The sequence below is a fragment of the Ahaetulla prasina genome, chromosome 2 (genome assembly GCF_028640845.1).
Source record: "Ahaetulla prasina isolate Xishuangbanna chromosome 2, ASM2864084v1, whole genome shotgun sequence".
Taxonomy (NCBI): domain Eukaryota; kingdom Metazoa; phylum Chordata; class Lepidosauria; order Squamata; family Colubridae; genus Ahaetulla; species Ahaetulla prasina.
In genome coordinates, this window is record NC_080540.1 from 184,198,758 (window position 1) to 184,217,143 (window position 18,386).

General features: G+C 43.7%; 1 protein-coding gene across 7 annotated transcripts in view; it reads left to right on the forward strand.

Moving 5' to 3' along the window:
* PNPLA6 (patatin like phospholipase domain containing 6) overlaps positions 1–16,810 on the forward strand; it is a 110,239-nt gene extending 93,429 nt beyond the window's left edge. For 6 of the 7 annotated variants that reach the window (XM_058168316.1, XM_058168320.1, XM_058168319.1 and 3 more), the window contains 6 exons: positions 5,151–5,299; positions 6,298–6,450; positions 12,705–12,821; positions 13,707–13,803; positions 14,111–14,226; positions 15,577–16,810. In XM_058168316.1, the coding sequence (XP_058024299.1) occupies positions 5,151–5,299; positions 6,298–6,450; positions 12,705–12,821; positions 13,707–13,803; positions 14,111–14,226; positions 15,577–15,657 (713 nt within the window). In that variant the 3' untranslated portion in view covers positions 15,658–16,810. The remainder of the gene's footprint in view (positions 1–5,150; positions 5,300–6,297; positions 6,451–12,704; positions 12,822–13,706; positions 13,804–14,110; positions 14,227–15,576) is intronic. The other variant, XM_058168321.1, reaches the window with a different exon arrangement.
* The last annotated feature ends 1,576 nt before the right edge of the window (positions 16,811–18,386 follow it).

Sequence of the window (18,386 nt, forward strand, 5' to 3'; positions counted from 1 at the left end):
TCACTAGTGGGAGAAGTTCAAAAGAAAGATCTACAGAAGATCTTTTGGCTCTCTTGATAGACTATCCAATGGTCATCCAATCTAGCCAGGTCCAATGAGTTTGGCATTACTCACCAGGCTGGGAGAGAGCTGTTCTAATCCCTCTTCTTATCATGCAACCAGATAAGTTGTGGTTGATCAAAGATCTCCAATAGAAGCCATTAAATAGTAAGAGATGAGAATTGAGCTAAGGCAATAGTACTTGAAGTAACAAAAACATTTTAGGGTCTCCTTCGCCACTATTTTTAAATGCTTAGAAAACAAACTTTGGCTTAAATTGCAAGAATCTGGGATGTTGGGCTTTCATTGAGAGCCATCCCACTCTGTGTGAGCAAGAGGGGATTAATGTCATTCACATTACTGCCCTGATGGAAATTTTCCTCCTCCCCCATGATTTCTTCTTGGCTGTAGATGGAGAACATAGCACACTATATAAGCCACTGTATATTTCACCCCATTTATCTGGAATGGCATAGGACAGTGATGGTTAACCTTTGTGGCACCGAGTGCCGAAACTGGAGCATGTGCTGGAGCGCCGGAACCCAGTAGAGAACAGCTGGCCGGTGCCATGCACGCCGGACCAGCTGGCCAGCATGCATGCACATGACAGAATCGGAAGAGCAGCTGGGATGGCACGGGTGCCCATACAGAGGGTTCTGCATGCCACCTCTGGGTTCACCATCATAGGCATAGGATCTTCTGCTTGAGCAGGGGGTTGACTACAAGACTTCGAAGATTCTTTTCAACTCTGTTATTCTGAATTCCCCTGGGATTACAGAATTTGCATTTGGATATAGACTAGACCTTCCCTAATGCCCCAGACTTCCTTCCCAAGTGTGATTACTTTTTATGAAATAAAGACGTTGGGAAACTTGTGGATCTCCTTCATGGTCCTTAGTTTGATTCTGAATATTCACCAAACTATAATCTCCATGTTTCTTCCCAAGGTTTGCATTTCAGATGACTTTTTATGGAGCTTTGTCCCATTTTGCACAGCACTTGCCCTGCAAATGGCAAGTATGTAAAATTCAGAATTCACAGAGTTTTAGATAACCAATCAGTGGACCATAAACTCACTTTTTGGCTCCAAGGAATGGTTTCTTAAGCATCCTAGTTATGTTATTTGTCATGTCTTTATATGTTAGCTTTGTTGCAAATTTCCTTTTCCTGATGTTTCTCTTAAGTTTAGATGTGTGCTTTCTTGTTTCTGTATTTATGGGAACAAATAAACAAATGCATTCACTGGTTTTTTTTCTCTTGAAATGTCCATGAAATATCAGCATATGCTGGTGTTTTTCTTTTTAATTTGGGCTCCCTTGACCTACGCTTACCTATTTCCTTGACAAGTTTTTCTAAAGTGACTTGCTTTCTAGATCTTCATTTATTTATGTAAACTTTTCTGTTTCATTCACCAATTTCTAAGCACTATTCCTAGTTGGACATTCCTAGTCTCTTTTCCTGGAAAAGGCCTTCTGAGGCCTGAACTGAGAGGCTATGATTTAACAAACCTGACCTGGTTTTGCCAAATGCTTCTCATACTGCTTGGTTTTCTGAAAAATAATAGTTGTGTATTTGCCATATTGTCCATTCCAGCAAGCATGATTTTGTGTGGTTTGAGCATGAAGCATTTTGTAAATTGACCATATTGTATATTCTTTGCTATATTTTTGTAACTACCGTATGCAAGTAGTATGAAGAATATTAAACCTCTTCTGCTTATCTGCTTGTTGACTCTGAAAATGCAAGGAGGCATTGCTTCATATTTTTACCATTATCTACCCCCATTGCATATGGGATATTAATAAAAGGCCACTGTGTTCAGTTTTACTGAAGGCACTTGCACTTACCGTATTTTTGGGAGTATAAGACGCAGCTTTTTACCCCCAAAAAGAGGGTGAAAATCTGGCTGCGTCTTATAGTCCGAATGTAGCCCTGCCCACCCACCAGACCCCACCCTTTGGACACTTTCAGGCAATTCCAGGCAGCGGGGATCTGGGTCAGGGCACAGCCTGAGGAACAAACCTCTTTGGGACAGTTTGGGGGGGTGGAATCTGCCCAGCGGCTTTGGTGAACAAGGCAGGCCCCACAGTTCGTGGCTGGTCATCCCTCTGGCCGCCAGCGGACAGCTCAGGGCAGACAATGGTTTTGATAACTTCACTCCCCAGCAATGTGAGGAGCCACTGCTGCTGCCATTGCCTAAGCAATCTCCACGCAATGCACTTTTTTTGCCTCTTCACACCCCATTTTTGGAATCGGGAAGGGGATTGCAGGTCTGCTGCCTGAAGACGCTTTCCTTTGGAATCAGGATAGAATCCAAAGACAGCTTTCCTTCCCGATTCCAAAAGAAAGTGTTTTCAGGCGGCAGACCCATGATCCCCTTCCTGATACCAAAAATGGGGAGTGCAGAGGCAAAAAAGGTGCATTGTGTTTTTGGCGTCAGATCTGGCCAGGAGGAAAGAGAAGGTGAGTCTGCTGAGAAGAAGGATGAGGGTGTGCAGCTCTGCAATGTGCAATGGGAAGGAAAGCATTTTCAGGTGGCAGCACTATGATCCCCTCCCCGAATCCAAAACAGTTCCCGGTTCCCCGCTGTACATTGCAGAAGAACTGGCCACCGCCTGAAATACAGCCCTGAGAATTGCATTGGGGAATTGGGCCAACAGGCAGCGGTGGCTGGAAGGAGGGATGTTTCACTTTAGGGGCTCCTGCTCGGCTCCCGGGGGTGGAGAGTGCTTAGGCAGTGGTGGCGGTGGCTCCTCACATTGCTGGGGCGTGAATCATCACAACCATTGTCTGCCCTGAGCTGCCCACTGGGCGGCCAGAGGGGTGGCCAGCCATGAACCTTGGAACCCGCCTTGTTCGCCAAAGCTGCTGGTCAGATCCCTCCCACCCCTGCAACCATCCTGAAGAGGTTTGTTCCTCAGGCTGTGCTCTGACCCTCCCCCCAGAGCATGTGAGGGGTCTCTTCAGGGGAAAGCAAGTAGTCCCTGCGGATCGCAGGAGCACCCCGATAAGTTTTCTGGAAAAGAATTTCTCAGTACCAGTAATCAACGCCCTCTTTCCCCAGATGAGTCTCTGAGGTACCTCTTGCTTGCAGGAGGAGGAGGGTGGCGTAAAGCAGTGCCACCTTAAACCAAACCCTCTGAGTAAAATAGAAAGGTACTGTAATCCAGGCCAAAGAAGGAAGAAAGCCAGGCTTTCAACGCTTACAGCTATAGGTAGGAAGACGGGGGCATCTCAGGATGGGAGCCTTCGGTGCCATGTCCCTCTTCTGCCCCCATGAAAATCATCCCCCACCTCACTGATTCCAGTTAAATGCACATAGAGTGATAGGGTTTGTTTTAAAAAGATAAAAAGATCTGTGCTGCTTGTTATCAAAATCGAGTGGAAGTATGGACACAGCTGATCTTGATGCTGGTAGGCAGAGGTAGAATTATTTTTTTCTTGTTTTCCTCCCCAAAAATTAAGGTGCGTCTTAGACTCCGGTGCATCTTATACTCAGAAAAATACGGTATACATTCCGCAAGCCACAGAGTAGATCCATTTTAAACCAACAATCAAGTTTCAGATGGGAAGCTACAGATAATCGAGGCTGGCTAAAAGAGCTGGTATACTATTTAATATAATTGAATGAACAGTTAACTACTGTAGCCTTTTCCAACATGCTGTCCTCCAAGTATTTAGGATTTTAGACCCCATTAAAGGCTATGCTAGTTAGGAATTCTCAAAGTGTAAGTGTTGGCATGTTTGAAAGGCTACAGGTTAGAGAAAGCTAAAGCAGCAGGATTTCTTCCCCATGTTTCTGTTCTTCTTTGGCTCTTAACAGCTTATAAGAATAAAGTCTAAATGAAACTAGAAAAAGCTTTCTCTTCTAGAAACATTTATTTCGGTAAATATTTGTCCACTACCAAAAACATACGCCAGCTGCTTTATGTTGCTTTATTGAATAACACTAAGTTATTCAAGTTGTCCTTCCTTCTATCTAGACCAGGGATCACCAACCTTTTGGACCTCAGGGACCACTAAATACATAATTTTAAATCCTGCGGACCACTAATATGATCTACCTAATGACCGGCTGGATGGGTGAGGCGAGGTGCTCATGTAACTGGGTGGGTGTGGCCAACTCAATGTCATTCACATGGAGGGGTGCCTTGCCAGACTCTACTCACCCTTCCCCTTCCAGCCACTCCTCGCCTCCCCGCCCGGGCTCCTTAGGGCCCCAGCAGGAAGCAGTTGCTGGAGCTAAGCAGCCACCACGAGAAAGAGTTGGCAAAACAGCTGGCTTAGTTCAAATTGGATCTGACCAAGAAAGAGGCTCAGCAGAAGCACCTCACTGAGGACTAGGAGCATAAGCTTTCCAACTAGACGGAAGACTTGCGGGAGTGCAAGGCCAGGTACCAGCGTCTGCAGGCTCAGTAGGCTGAGATAGTTAGCCAGTTCCAGGTCATGATGCAGTCCCACTGGAACAAGGCCTTGCGGCTCATTGTCACCAGCGGCGCTTCCCTCCAGCCTTCACCCAAAGCCCCACACCAGGAGGCTGAAGCAGACCCCAAGTCGAAATTTCTGCTATCCTCCAACCCACACAAAAAGACCCCGAAAGGGGAGACCCTCTGCAGCAACAAAAATGTTCATTACATGTATCCAGCCCAGGGGCCATAATTTGAGAACTCCTGATTTAGTACAATATAAAAAATGCAAATAATTTTTCAATGGACCACCAAAATTTTCTCACAGACCACCAGTGGTCTACAGACCACCAATTGGTGACCACTGATCTAGCCCTTTCTCCAGAAATGAATACAAAGGGAAATGCTGTCCCTTCCAGGAGCAATTGTAGCTAACTATGGGATTGCTATTCCAAAGTTTTCAGCAGGGCAGAGAAATTATGTTCATGATGACAAACCCCTTTTCCCACAACGGAGGCCCAATTGATTGATGTTAATGCCAAGAAAGGAAAATTAGACAGAGGGAATTAGCTTCTGTAACATTAAAGAATGCTCTCCCCAACTCTCATTTGGTGGTGGTGGTGGTGGTGGTGGTACGTTCTCACTTTTGTCTTCACGTTGCCTTTCCCCTGAAACATTTCCCTCTTTCTCCCCCCTCAAATGTAGCTGACATTGCTCGTAACATGGGTGCCAAGACGGTCATTGCCATTGATGTGGGAAGCCAGGATGAGACTGACCTCTGCAACTATGGGGATAGTCTTTCAGGTTGGTGGTTGCTGTGGAAACGTCTCAACCCTTGGGCTGAGAAAGTCAAGGTGAGTCTCTCTCTAACCTCTAGCTTGTGGGTGGAGATTCATACTTGGATGTGTAAGTCTGATACCATCTGGTTGAATTCTCTTCAAGAAATCGTTTCTGTTGCATTTTCTAAGCATTCAAACAATGTTTCTGAATCTCTATTTTTATTTGCTGAGACCACTGCATAAAATGTCACTGCTTGAATACCAGAGATTTTGTGAGAGTAGTTCATGTGAAAATAAACCTCCTCTAGCTTGTTCTGGCACATCTGTTTGGATGTTTTGGATTAGAGCCAGTTCTATCTCTAATTTTGGGTCTTCCATTGGTATCTTTCTTATGGTGGTAGCTTATCTTATCTAGTAAAGCTTCCACAAAAACTTAAAGCCTTAGAGGAGTAAATCTTATGTATAGCATGTTACTTTAAGTGGATCAGATAACACTTTTCATTACATAACAATCATATTTATTAAATACCTAGTTTTTATGAACTAAAATAATTATGTTCTTAAAATCTGCATAATTGTTAACATATTAAATACTGCCCTTGATTCACAGAAGCCTTTTATAATGCAGTGGTTTCCTGTAAATGAGCATATCTTAATAGCACAAGATTGCAAAAGGCTGGTTACACTTATGGCTTACCTGCTTTCTAAGCTTGTTCTGCAGGTTCAAGCTCAGTTGGATTGGAAAATACTTCCAAATTCCCGGTAGTCTCCGTATGGCTGCTAAGATTCTCCTATTGTTTCCCAGAGGCATCTTCTTACCATCCTGTCTTTCTTTTACTGGGGTCATAATCATGTTAGAACCATAGCCAGGATGCACAAATCCATCTTGTATGCCAGTTGTACTTATTTCTAGGTTCTGGGCATGATCATTTGTGTCTTACTCACCTCCCATTTGGACCACTTGCAGTGTAATCAACATGGGGCTATTTAGAAGGAGGGGTAGCTGACTAAGGAAGCTCTGAGGGGAATCTCCTCACATATTTCTCTGGCCAATGAGCACCTTGGCCTTTCAGGTACCTGACATGGCGGAAATCCAGTCCCGCCTAGCCTATGTCTCATGTGTGCGACAACTGGAGGTGGTGAAGAGCAGTTCGTATTGTGAGTACATTCGCCCTCCCATCGATCGCTTCAAAACCATGGACTTCGGAAAGTTTGATGAAATCTATGTGAGTTTGAGGATCAACTGTTGTTTCACAGTAATAAATCACAGGGGGGAGGGTCCCACTTTAGAAGGGTTGCTTTGAAGCAGCCTCATCTTGCTGAGTCACAGAACCCAGAAAGACCAACTTTGTAATCTATTATCAACTTTCAAAGAGAAAACAGCATATTTAGCCACTTTTTAAAACCTCTCCCCAGCATACAGTACATTCCCAGAATGAGCTGTCATTCAAATTAGTCTCAAGTTATAATCTAAATCCTACTGATTGGCAGTTACATTTTGCCAATCACTATAAACTTCCATCAGAGATTACCAAACTGGAAATAACATAACATAACATAACATAACATAACATAACATAACATAACATAACATAACATAACATAACATAATAACAGAGCTGGAAGGGTCCTTGGAGGTCTTGTAGTCCAATCCCCTGCCGAGGCAGGAAACCCTACACCATTTCAGACAAATGGCTATCCAACATTTTCTTAAAAATTTCCAGTGTTGGAGCATTCACAACTTCTGCAGGCAAGTTGTTCCACTTATTGATTGTTCTGTCAGGAAATTTCTCCTTAGTTCTAAGTTGCTTCTCTCCTTGATTAGTTTCCACCCATTGCTTCTTGTTCTACCCTCAGGTGCTTTGGAGAATAGTTTGACTCCCTCTTCTTTGTGGCAACCCCTGAGATATTGGAACACTGCTATCATGTCTCCCCTAGTCCTTCTTTTCATTAAACTAGACATACTCAGTTCCTGCAACTGTTCTTCATATGTTTTAGCCTCCAGTCCCCTAATCATCTTTGTTGCTCTTCTCTGCACTCTTTCTAGAGTCTCAACATCTTTTTTACATTGTGGTGACCAAAACTGAATGCAATATGCATTCCAATAAATGACAGTGGAAAACAGAAAGCCTTTCATTGTTTTAATTGACAGTCCTCTTCTTCATCTAAAAAAAAAAGAATGACATGGCCATAGGTGTATACTATAGGCCACCCAATCAAGCAGAAAAAATAGATGGCCTTTTTGCTAACCAACTAACAAATATATGTAGGAAACACACTATAATAGTAATGGGGGACTTCAATTACCCTGACATCAATTAGAAGACTAATTCTGCACCAAGTGAGAAATCAAATAGGTTCCTGACCAACCTAGCTGACAACTTCGTTGTCCAAAAGGTAGAGGAGGAAACTAGAAGGACAGCCATACTGGACCTAATTCTTACAAACAGAGAAGAAGTGATAGAGGGAGTTGAAACTGCAGGAACCTTGGGTGAGAGTGACCATATCATACTAGAATGCAACATAACACAAACACAAGCAATAGAACATAATGATACCAGAGTTAAATTTTAAAAGAGCTGATTTTAATAAACTCAGAGAGTACTTGGGAAAGATTCCTTGGATGAAAATCCTAAAGGGGAAAACAACTTAAGAATCTTGGGAAACTTTGAAAAATATGATCATGAAAGGCCAGACCAACACAATACCAATGAGAAAGAAAAACAAGAAATCCAGGAAGAAACCAGCATGGCTTCACAAAGATCTCTCCAACAAATTGAAAGACAAAAAGGACAAGTACAAAAAAAATGGAAAGGGGGGCACACAACTAAGGCAGAATATCAGCAGATAGCCAGAATCTTCAAAGACAAAGTCAGGAAAGCAAAGGCTCAGAATGAACAGACTTGAAACAAAAATCAAAGATAATTTTAAAAAAAGGTTCTTTCAACATATAAATAACAAGAAAAAATCAAGGAAACAGTCGGTCCACTAAATAGAGAAGATGGCAAGAAAGTAACTGGCAACAGAGGGAAAGCAGAGCTGCTTAACTCATTCTTTGCATCGGTCTTTACGCAAAAAGAAACTATAGTCCAACCTTCCAAAAACATAGCTGTAAAAGACAGACTAAAAATAAAAGTGTACATAAGCAAAAAAAATGGTAAGAACACTTGTCTGATCTTGACGAATACAAATCACAGGACCTGATGGACAACATCCCAGAGTTCTAAAGGAGTGGGCAGACGTTAGCTCAGAACCACTGTACCACATCTTTCAAAAATTCTGGAGCACCGAAGATCTGGAAAAGAGCTGATGTGATTCCCATCTTCAAAAAAGAAAAAAAAACAGGCCCAGGAAACTACAGACCAATCAGCCTAACATCAATACCCGAGAAGATACTGGAAAAAATGATAAAAAAACAGATCTGCCAACATCTAGAAATCAGTAAAGTAATAACTAGCAGTCAGCATGGGTTTGTTAAAAATAGATCATGCCAAGCATGATCATTCTTCAACATAGTGACTAAATAAGTAGACCAGCGAAATACTGTGGACATAATATACTTAGACTTCAGCAAGGCTATTAACAGAGTAGATCACAATCTACTTCTTGGTAAGATAGAAAAAAGTGGGATAGATAGCATCACCACCAGATGGATTTCTAACTGGCTGACAAACGGTACTGAACAAATAGTCCTTAATGGATCTATGTCAGGTGTCAGCAACCTTAAACTCTCAAAGAGCCACTTGGACCCTTTTCCTACAGAAAAAAAAACACACCGGGAGCCACAAAACCTGGGTGGGTGCGGCCAACTAGATGTCACTCACTCTCACCCATTCACATGACCCCCCAGCCACACCTACCAAGCCACAAAACCATTCTCTATGTCTCTTTCCCTATCTCCCCCACTCTCTGTATCTCTTGTCTGTCCCTCTCCCTATCTTCCCCTCTCTCACCTCCTCTCTATGTATCACTGTACCTGTCTCTCACCCCCTCTCTGTGTATCACTCTGTGTGTGTCTCTGTGTATGTATGTGCATCTCCCCCATCCCTTTGGGCAACCGTCTTCCTCCTCCCCCCTCTTCTTATAACTCCCTGGCCGGGAGTTATAAAGCACAGCAAAGGCGCTTGTGAGGTAGGTGGCCGCTCACTTAAGGAGGGTCTTAACAGGACACAGCTTCTCCTGCACTAATGCTCTGGCCATTGCCTTGCCATTTCATCGCCCACCCCCGGCAGCTCTTCAGCCAAGCGTGGAGGGAGAGAGAGAGAGAAAAAACACGCATTTGTCTTTCCTGAGGGAATAACTTTAACTCTATTGAGGCAATTGAAAAGTTCATGTGGATGTGTAATGGTTGCATATTAGGAAGTCATGTGAACTTGCAAAGCAATATGTTACTCTCTCTCTTATACAACATAAATAGTAATTACCTTGGGGATTTCTATTGCCATTTTAAAGTGAGGAGTTTCCATTCCTGTCCCATCACTGGTTGGCCGCACCCCCCTTATTTCTTTTTTGGACTCCAGCCCAAAGCAGCAGGAAGCGAAGGCTGTCTTACGTACAAATGTGGCGTGAAGGCAGGTACAGGGCAGCTTCGCTCCTGCGCTCTTGGGCAACCCTCTTCCCCATCCTCCTCTCAGGATGCCCAGGCTGGCTGTGGCTGAGCCAGGAGCATGCACACGCATGGGGAGACTCTCCTTAAGCAAGCCGCTGGCCGCCTTGCACACGCCTTTCCTGAGCTTTGGCACTCACTTGAGGAGGGTCTCCCTGCGTATGTGCACACTCCTGGCTCAGCCACAGCCAGCCAGGGGGTTACAAGAGGAGGCGGGGGGGAGGAAAGTGCAGGAGCGAAGCTGCCCTGTATCTGCCTTCACGCCACATTTGCACATAAGGCAGCCTTCAGCTCCTGTCGCTCCGGGCTGGAGTCCAAAAAAAGAAATGAGGGGCGGGGCCAATCAGTGATGGGACAGGGAGCCGCGGCAGAGGGCCCAAAGAGCCGCTTGTGACTCCAGAGCTGCGAGCTGCCAACCCCTGGTCAATGTCTATGTGGAGGGAAGTAAGCAGTGGGGTACCACAAGTTTCCATCTTAGGCCCAGTATTTTTCAATATCTTCATAAACATCTTAGATGAGGGAATAGAAGGGGAATTTACCAAATTTGCAGATGATACTAAGCTGCAGGAATAGAAGATTCCCTGTTGTGTCTTGCCCGCCCTCAGAGCAGCCGGGGCCTTCTTACCTGCTCCCGCACACTGAGGAATGTATGCCTCCCGGTCCCAGTCCTGGCTCCATGCCCACACAAACTGCAGAAGGAGAATCTCCCTGCCCCAGCCCTGACTCCATGCCCAGGCAAACGGAGCAGCTAGACCCCTCCCCCTCCTCCACAGCAGGTGAGCCTGAGGAGGGTTTATTACCAACAGCTGATTGGTGTGACCCTCGCATCAGAAGATTGGAGAGGCGGAGGCTGCAGAGGGAAGGGAGGGGCAGGCCTTAATGAGTGCTGAGTCATGGAGCCACACCCCATGGCCTATATAAAGGAGCTACTTTCTGGCAGTCTCTGAGTCAGGCAAAAGTCAAACTTATCTTGCTGAAGTCACTTACTGGTCTCCTGCCTGCTCTGAGGACTTTGCTAGGACTTTGGGCAGAGCTGCAGAGGCAAGCCTGATTCGGATTTCCCGGACCCAGCCGTCAGCGGAGGAGTGGGACACGACATTCCCCCTAGAAGATAGGCTCAAGATCCAGATGGATCTTGACAGACTTGAACACTGGGCCCTGTCTAACAAAATGAAATTTAATGTAGAGAAAAGTAAAGCCTTACACTTAGACAAGAAAAACCAAAAATACACATATAAACTGGGTGAAACCAGGCTTAATAGCAGTAACGGTGAGACAGATCTTGGAGTCTTAGTAGACAACCAGCTAAATATGAGCCAACAGTGTGCAGCGGCAGCCAAAAAGTCAATACAATCCTAAATTGCATTAACAGAGGGATACAATCAAGATCAAGTGAGATACTAATACCACACTTTAAAGCCTTAGTAAGACCACACCTAGAATACTGCATGCAGTTTTGGTCACCACACTATAAAAAAGATGTTGAGACTCTAGAAAAAGTGCAGAGAAGAGCAACCAGAACGATTAGGGGACTGGAGACTAAAACATATGAAGAACAGTTACAGGAACTGGGCATAGCTAGTCTAGTGAAGAAAAGACATGAGACACCAGGGGAGACATGATAGCAGTGTTCCAATATTTGAGGGGCTGCCACAGAGGTCAAACTATTTTCCAAGGCACCTGAAGAGCAGACAAGGAATAATGGATGGAAACTGATCAAGGAGAGATTCAACCTAGAAATAAGGAGGAATTTTCTGAAAGTGAGAACAATCAACTAATGGAACAGCTTGTCTTTGGAAGTTGTGGGAGCTTTATCACTGGAGGCTTTCAAGAAGAGGTTGGACTGCCATTTGTCAGAAAGGGTGTAGGGTCTCCTGCTTGGGCAGGGGGTTCAACTAGATGACCTACAAGATCCCTTCCAACCCTGTTAATATAGAAGTAATAGATTCAGAAAATCTGGAAATTTCCCTCTAATCACTATACTTCTGCCTCCTAGTTAGCTGTGAGAGAAGCAGTCATACCCAGAAGTATTTTTAAATATTCCTAGCTTGGATGACTAAATTGTATCCTTGAAAGCAGATGCAGGGATGGTTTCAGTGGTTTAATAACATGTCCTTTAAACTAGACACATAATTGTGTGAAATTGTTGATTTGCCCCTTCCATACTAAGATCCCAAACAACTACTGCTTGCAGAAAGGGGGTCAGGAAAGTCCTTTGGGTAATAGGAGATGCAGTTCTATTGGGTACACTTTTGTAGCCTTATTGAAACATGTTTGACTTCCTTTGGAATTGCCTGGCTCATTTTCTTGAGAGTTGGATCCTAGATTTGCTTTGCATGTTAGCTGGAATTAGTGTTAGTCCCAATTGGTCTGAAGTCTAGAGGAGATTGCTTCTTGAAATAGTCATACAGGATCAGAATACAAGAAGTCCTCAACTTATAACAATTCATTTAGTAACTATTCAAAATTACAATGGCACTGAAAAAAATGACTTATGACCATTGCAGCATCCCCGTGGACATGTGATCAAAATTCAGACACTTGGTAACTTAACTCAAATATGAATTAGTTGCCAAGCTTCTGAATTTTGATCACATGACCATAGGGATGCTGTAATGGTCATAATGTGAAAAATGGTCATAAGTCACTTGCAGTGTCCAGGAGTCATTTGATCACCTTTGGTGACCGTCTGACAAACTAAGTGAATGAGAAAGCCAGATTCACTTAACAACTGTGGCAAGAAAGGTCTTAAAATGGGGCAAAAGTCACTTAACAACTGTCTCGCTTAGCAATAACAATTTTGGGATCAGTTGTGGTCATAAGTTGAGGGCTACCTCTATTCTAGAGTGACTTCTCTTTATCCTTCTCCTATAGGATGTAGGTTATCAACATGGAAAAGTAGTGTTTGGTGGTTGGTGTCGCGGTGATATAATTGAAAAAATGGTTCAAGATCGGCACTCAGCAGACTTCTATGAGAGCAAACGCATGGATGTAAGTATAAGGGGAGGAACTGCCAGAATTTTTTCTACTTGTAGCTTCTCCAGCTAATTAGAAAAAAAATCTGAAGTAATAATAAAGAATCAGAGTTCTAGCTATTTCCAAACAACAAAGGTTTGGGAAGTGTGAATGTGCTTAACTAGGTATCATTTGAAGATGGTTCATGGAATGATGAATAAAAGTTGCCCAGCAATATTGTTTAATGGATCTTACCCAGTTTTTCCTATCCAGAGTGCTCAGAGTTACAGCAGTAACTTATCTGATCTAGGTTTATAGTGTTTCAAATTAAAGTTAATGTAGTCAGACCTGATTTTCCAAATCAGTTCAAATAGTAAAATCAAATAAGTTTTCCAAATTAGTATGAATATTCAAATTGAATCAGACCGGGGTGAAATGCTCCCGGTTTGGACCGGATCGCCCAATCCAGTAGCGATGGCGGCGGGTGGTTCGGAGAACCAGTAGCAAAAATCCCTGCCCTCCCCCTTCCCCCCACATGCCCAACTGAGCCATGTGATCAGAGGGGTTTTTTTACTTTTAAAAGCGGTTTTTTCTTCGGCTGAAAAAATGCTTTTAAAAGTAAAAAAAAAGCCTCTGATGATCATGCGGCTCAGCTGGGATCTTCAGAATCCTTTCAAAGCATTTTTTCTACAAGCTCTTCAGCCAAAGAAATTTAGAAAAAATGCTTTTAAAAGTTAAAAAAAAAAGTTGGCCACATCCACCCAGTCACATTACCCACCAGACCACCAAGCCATGCCCACAGAACCGGTAGCAAAACAATTTACATTTCACCCCTGAATCAGACTTAAATTGCACAGCTAGGTGGTAGCAAGATAGCTACAGATAATGTTGTGTATCTGTGTATCTCTTTTCATTCCCAAGGTGTTGATGTGTCCTAGCGGAGGATTCACAGATCTGGCAGAGATTATCTCTCGCATTGAGCCAGCCAAGAGCTATCTGTCCGAGGGCTATGCTGATGGTGAGGACAGTATCAGTGGTTACTGGGTTCAGTTTAGATGTGGCAGCACTGAATTCATTCCAACTCAGCAAGTGGTCCTGAGACACCTTTCTGCTAGTCCAAAGACCTAATAAGACTAATAATTGACTTCTGTGTATTTGTAATTGTGTAATTGTATTCTGTGTAATTGTCCCTGTGCTCCAGAATGAAATGGGAGGAATCCATTTAAACTAAGAAGTGACTAAGCAAAGAACTGAAGGGTGGTTTCTGTGTTTATGAGGAAAAAATGTTATAAAAGTTCACCAAAGCCTTGTTTATCCACAACCAGGAGAAGAGTCAGATTATCTAACTGAGTATGAGGAGGAAGGAATGGATGCTGTACGGGAGGAAGAGGGGCAGGAGTTGCTATTTGCTCCTGCTGAACAGAATGCTGTCTTTGAAACAGTAAGTCCCCTCTGAGCTCAAGAGGACTCTATCCATAGAAGAGTTGGAGTGGCATGGGAGCCCATATCTGGCAGAGATATGCCTCGGTTTCCTAGGTCATGAGCAATTCTGCCTATATGCAAGGGCAGTGTTTTCCTCCTTGGAATATGAATATGATGTTTGTATTTTTCTTCTGTCAAGAAAGGACAGTTAGTTTAAAGGCTGAATTCCCCCTAACAAGCTGACTTTTCCCTTTGGACCACTGTAGTCTAAAGCAGTGGTCACCAACTGGTGGTCCACGGACCACTGGTGGTTCGCAAGAAAATGTTGGTGATCCGCAGAGAAATCGTTGCATTTCTCTCGAGGAGCCCAGCCAAGGTTTCCTGCACCGCTTCAGCGCTTTGACTCCCAGAGAAGGATGGGGTCCTTCAGGCTGTTAGCTTGGCCACCTGTTAGCAGAAAGAAGCAGCCAGAGTCAACCCTGGCTTTACTCTCTGTTGCAGATGCTAGATCAGCCTCCCACCCACCTTTGATATGAAATCAGCTTGCCTCTGTCCTGTTGTTTGATGCTTCCTTGCACAACTGAGAACGGTGCTTATCATAAAGTTTTCTTTTGGTTTGGTGAAATGGAGACCTCTGGGTCAGTTTTATCTAGGATGGGAAGCAAAATCTGTTTTCAGTTGCACCACGCTTTAAGGAAACATTTCAGGGTTATGTTATGTTCTTTCAAGGGAGGGGATCTCCCTGAGAGTAACACTAAGATTTTTTTTATTATATTTTTCTGGCCTTTCCTGAATGGAGTGTGTGTGTGGAATTTGTTATAGTGTTGATTCACCAAATCCAAAATAAACTCCATGATAGGTGCCAGGTGTTGCATGACACTAGCATACCTATCATGTTTTTTTTTTATTTGAATTTATATCCCACCCTTCTCCGAAGACTCAGGGCAGCTTACACTGTGTTAAGCAATAGTCTTCATCCATTTGTATATTATATACAAAGTCAACTTTTTATTGCCCCCAACAATCTGGGTCCTCATTTTACCTACCTTATAAAGGATGGAAGGCTGAGTCAACCTTGGGCCTGGTAGGACTTGAACTTGCAGTAATTGCAAGCAGCTGTGTTAATAACAGACAGTCTTAGTCTGCTGAGCCACCAGAGGCCCCCAGATGTTGGCAATGTGATTGGCATTCCACTGACTTGAGAGGAATCTTACTAAACCCTATAGCCCCCTGTACTGGTAGATCATTTTTTTAGCGTTGGTCCTGAATTTTATACAAGGATCTGACCTAACTTTGTCAGATCCACTGGCAATGCTCCACTGGCAGTGGTATTTTGATTCACAGCAGTGTTTTGTGTTTTTTCTTACAGGATGAAGAAAAAAGTCTGCGTCATCGCCAGGGAATCTCCCAGGCACCTCCTATCCAATTAGCAACTCCCAAAGGTCCTTAATGCTGAGTCTCTATAACTAAAACTTGGACTTATCATGAGGTGTTGCCTACTATAGGTACAGTGCCCTCAAATCACTTCTGTAATAAGTTTTACTATCTGGCAAGCACAGTCAAGAAACTTGTGGATGCTTTTAAGCTGCTGTCTTAGAAGATCTTACAGAAGACCTGCTGGAATTATTCTTCCTGCCACAAACTGTAAAGCACTGCATAATGGATGTGGCACAGTATTACCACAGTTCTGGCTGTGCAAAAGGATCAGGAAGGGCTGGCCCTCAAGCAGACTTGGTATTTGCAGATCTGGAATTGACTGCCTGGCTATAGGTCAGGGGCATGAAATTGAGAGACAGTGGCTAATCCTTTCCCTTTAGTTTGCTGTGACATGAAATAACCCCGAATTTGCAAAGGACAACAGAAAAGCACTTTACTAAACATTATAGAGGAGATGAAAAATGATAGCAGTGCCTGAAAAGAACAATTCAGACTCCTGTCATTTCCTGGTGCCTGATTTTGTCCTTTTAGCCACACCAAAGGAGTAGGACATATTTTCCTTCTGTTCCTCGAGTTTTTCTACTCTAGAACTAGCAGTTATTTCAGTCCTTCACTGAAAGAGGTACAGATGTCTATATAGTTTCTGCATTGACTAATGTAGTCCTGCTTCCAGATCAGCCCCAACACATCTTCACATTCCTGTTTTGTGTGTTTTTGTAATGAAACAAATGAAATGATACTGGGCTCATTATTGGTGATCTCTACAGTAGGGAAAGTTCTTACAGCTTTGGCAATGACAAGCGATTGCTGGAGGAGTGAGAAGAGAGACTTTCCAGAGTTTACAGATTAACAGAGTTGGATGGGACCTTGTAGGTCATCTAGTCCAATCCTCCACCCAAGCAGGAGACCCTACACCATTTCTGACAGATGGCAGTCCAATCTCTTCTTGAAAGCCTCCAGTGATGACAACGTCTGAAGACAAGTTGTTCCATTGGTTGATTGCTCTCACTGTCAGAAAAACTATCCTTATTTCTAGGTTGAATCTCTCCTTGTTTAGTTTCCATCCATTATTTCTTGTCTGGTCTTCAGGTGCTTTGGAAAATAGTTTGACCTCTTCCTCTCTGGCAGCCCCTCTGGCAACCTCTTTGATGTTTGTTTGCTATTGGCTGACATAGTAGCGGGGGGGGGGGGCAGGGGGAGAGTGGCATTTGGGTGGGGAAGTGAGCTGGAGTGAAGACAACCTGTACAAACAAAAGGGGAGGAGGGATGTTCTCATGATCTACTGCACAGCTGAATGGAGATGTTTATACCCAGTCAAAGTCAACCGTCCTAGAATGGACAAAAACACCTGAAGATGTGCCCCACATGACGCCATATGGGATGGGGATTGGACATTCAGCTTCGGTCCTTGGGGGTGGGAGGGATTTGGGGAAACTTTTAATATGTAATTTTCACGCCTTTTGGTTCAGATCTTGCTTTTCTTTCATTGCTATCATTTCAAACTCAGTAAAAGTACGTCTCCTCTACAAATGCGGAATTTGGGGTTGCCAATAATATCTGGTAGAAGAGATAGGAAAATGGTTCTAGTAAAGAACTGGAAAGAAAAAAGAGAGGGAAAAAGTGCATCTTGAGCCTGTGTCAAGCACCCATCCTGGCCATGCCCACCATGATCACACCCACCCCTGACCACACACACACACACACCAGCCCTCTGAGGTCAAACACAACCCTATGCGGCCCTCAGTTAAATCAAGTTTGACATCCCTGATCTGGTAAGTTCCTATTCTATTCCCTCATTTAAGTCATTTATGAAGATATTGAAGAACACTGGGCCTAAGATGGAACCTTGTGGTACCCCACTGCTTACTACTCTCTATGTAGATGTAGTACATAGGACTACTCATTGAATACAGTTTGTCAGCCAGTTAGAAATCCATCTGATGGTAATGGTATCTATCCCACTTTTTTCTATCTTACCAAGAAGTAGGTTATGTCCACAGTATTTCACTGGTCTATTAATTTAGTCATTATGTTGAAGAATGAAATAAAATTGGTTTAGCATGATCTGCTTTTAACAAACCCATGCTGACTTCTAATTATTACTTTACTCGTTTCTAGATATTGGCAAATCTGTTTTTTTATTATCTTTTCCATATCTTCTCAAATATTTATTTATTTATTTATTATTTAAATTTGTATACCGCCCTTCTCCCGAAGGACTCAGGGCGGTTCACAGCCAGATAAAAAATACACAATACACTATAAATACGACTAAAATACAATTAAAAAACTTATTAAATTGGCCAAAATTAAAAATTTAGGATAAAAAACCCATTAAAAAACCCATAGATTTAAAAACTAACCCAGTCCAACGCAGATGAACAAATGAGTTTTAAGCTCGCGGCGAAAGGTTCGGAGGTCCGGAAGTTGACGGAGTCCTGGGGGGAGTTCGTTCCAGAGGGCGGGAGCCCCCACAGAGAAGGCCTTTCCCCTGGGCGTCGCCAGACGACACTGTCGCGCCGACGGCACCCTGAGGAGTCCCTCTCTGTGAGAGCGCACGGGTTGGTGAGAGGTATTCGGTGGCAGCAAGCGGTCCCGTAAATAGCCCGGCCCTATGCCATGGAGCGCTTTGAAGACGTTCACCAACACCTTGAAGCGCACCCGGAAGGCCACAGGTAGCCAGTGCAGCCTGCGCAGGATAGGTGTCACTCGGGAGCCACGAGGGGCTCCCTCTATCACCCG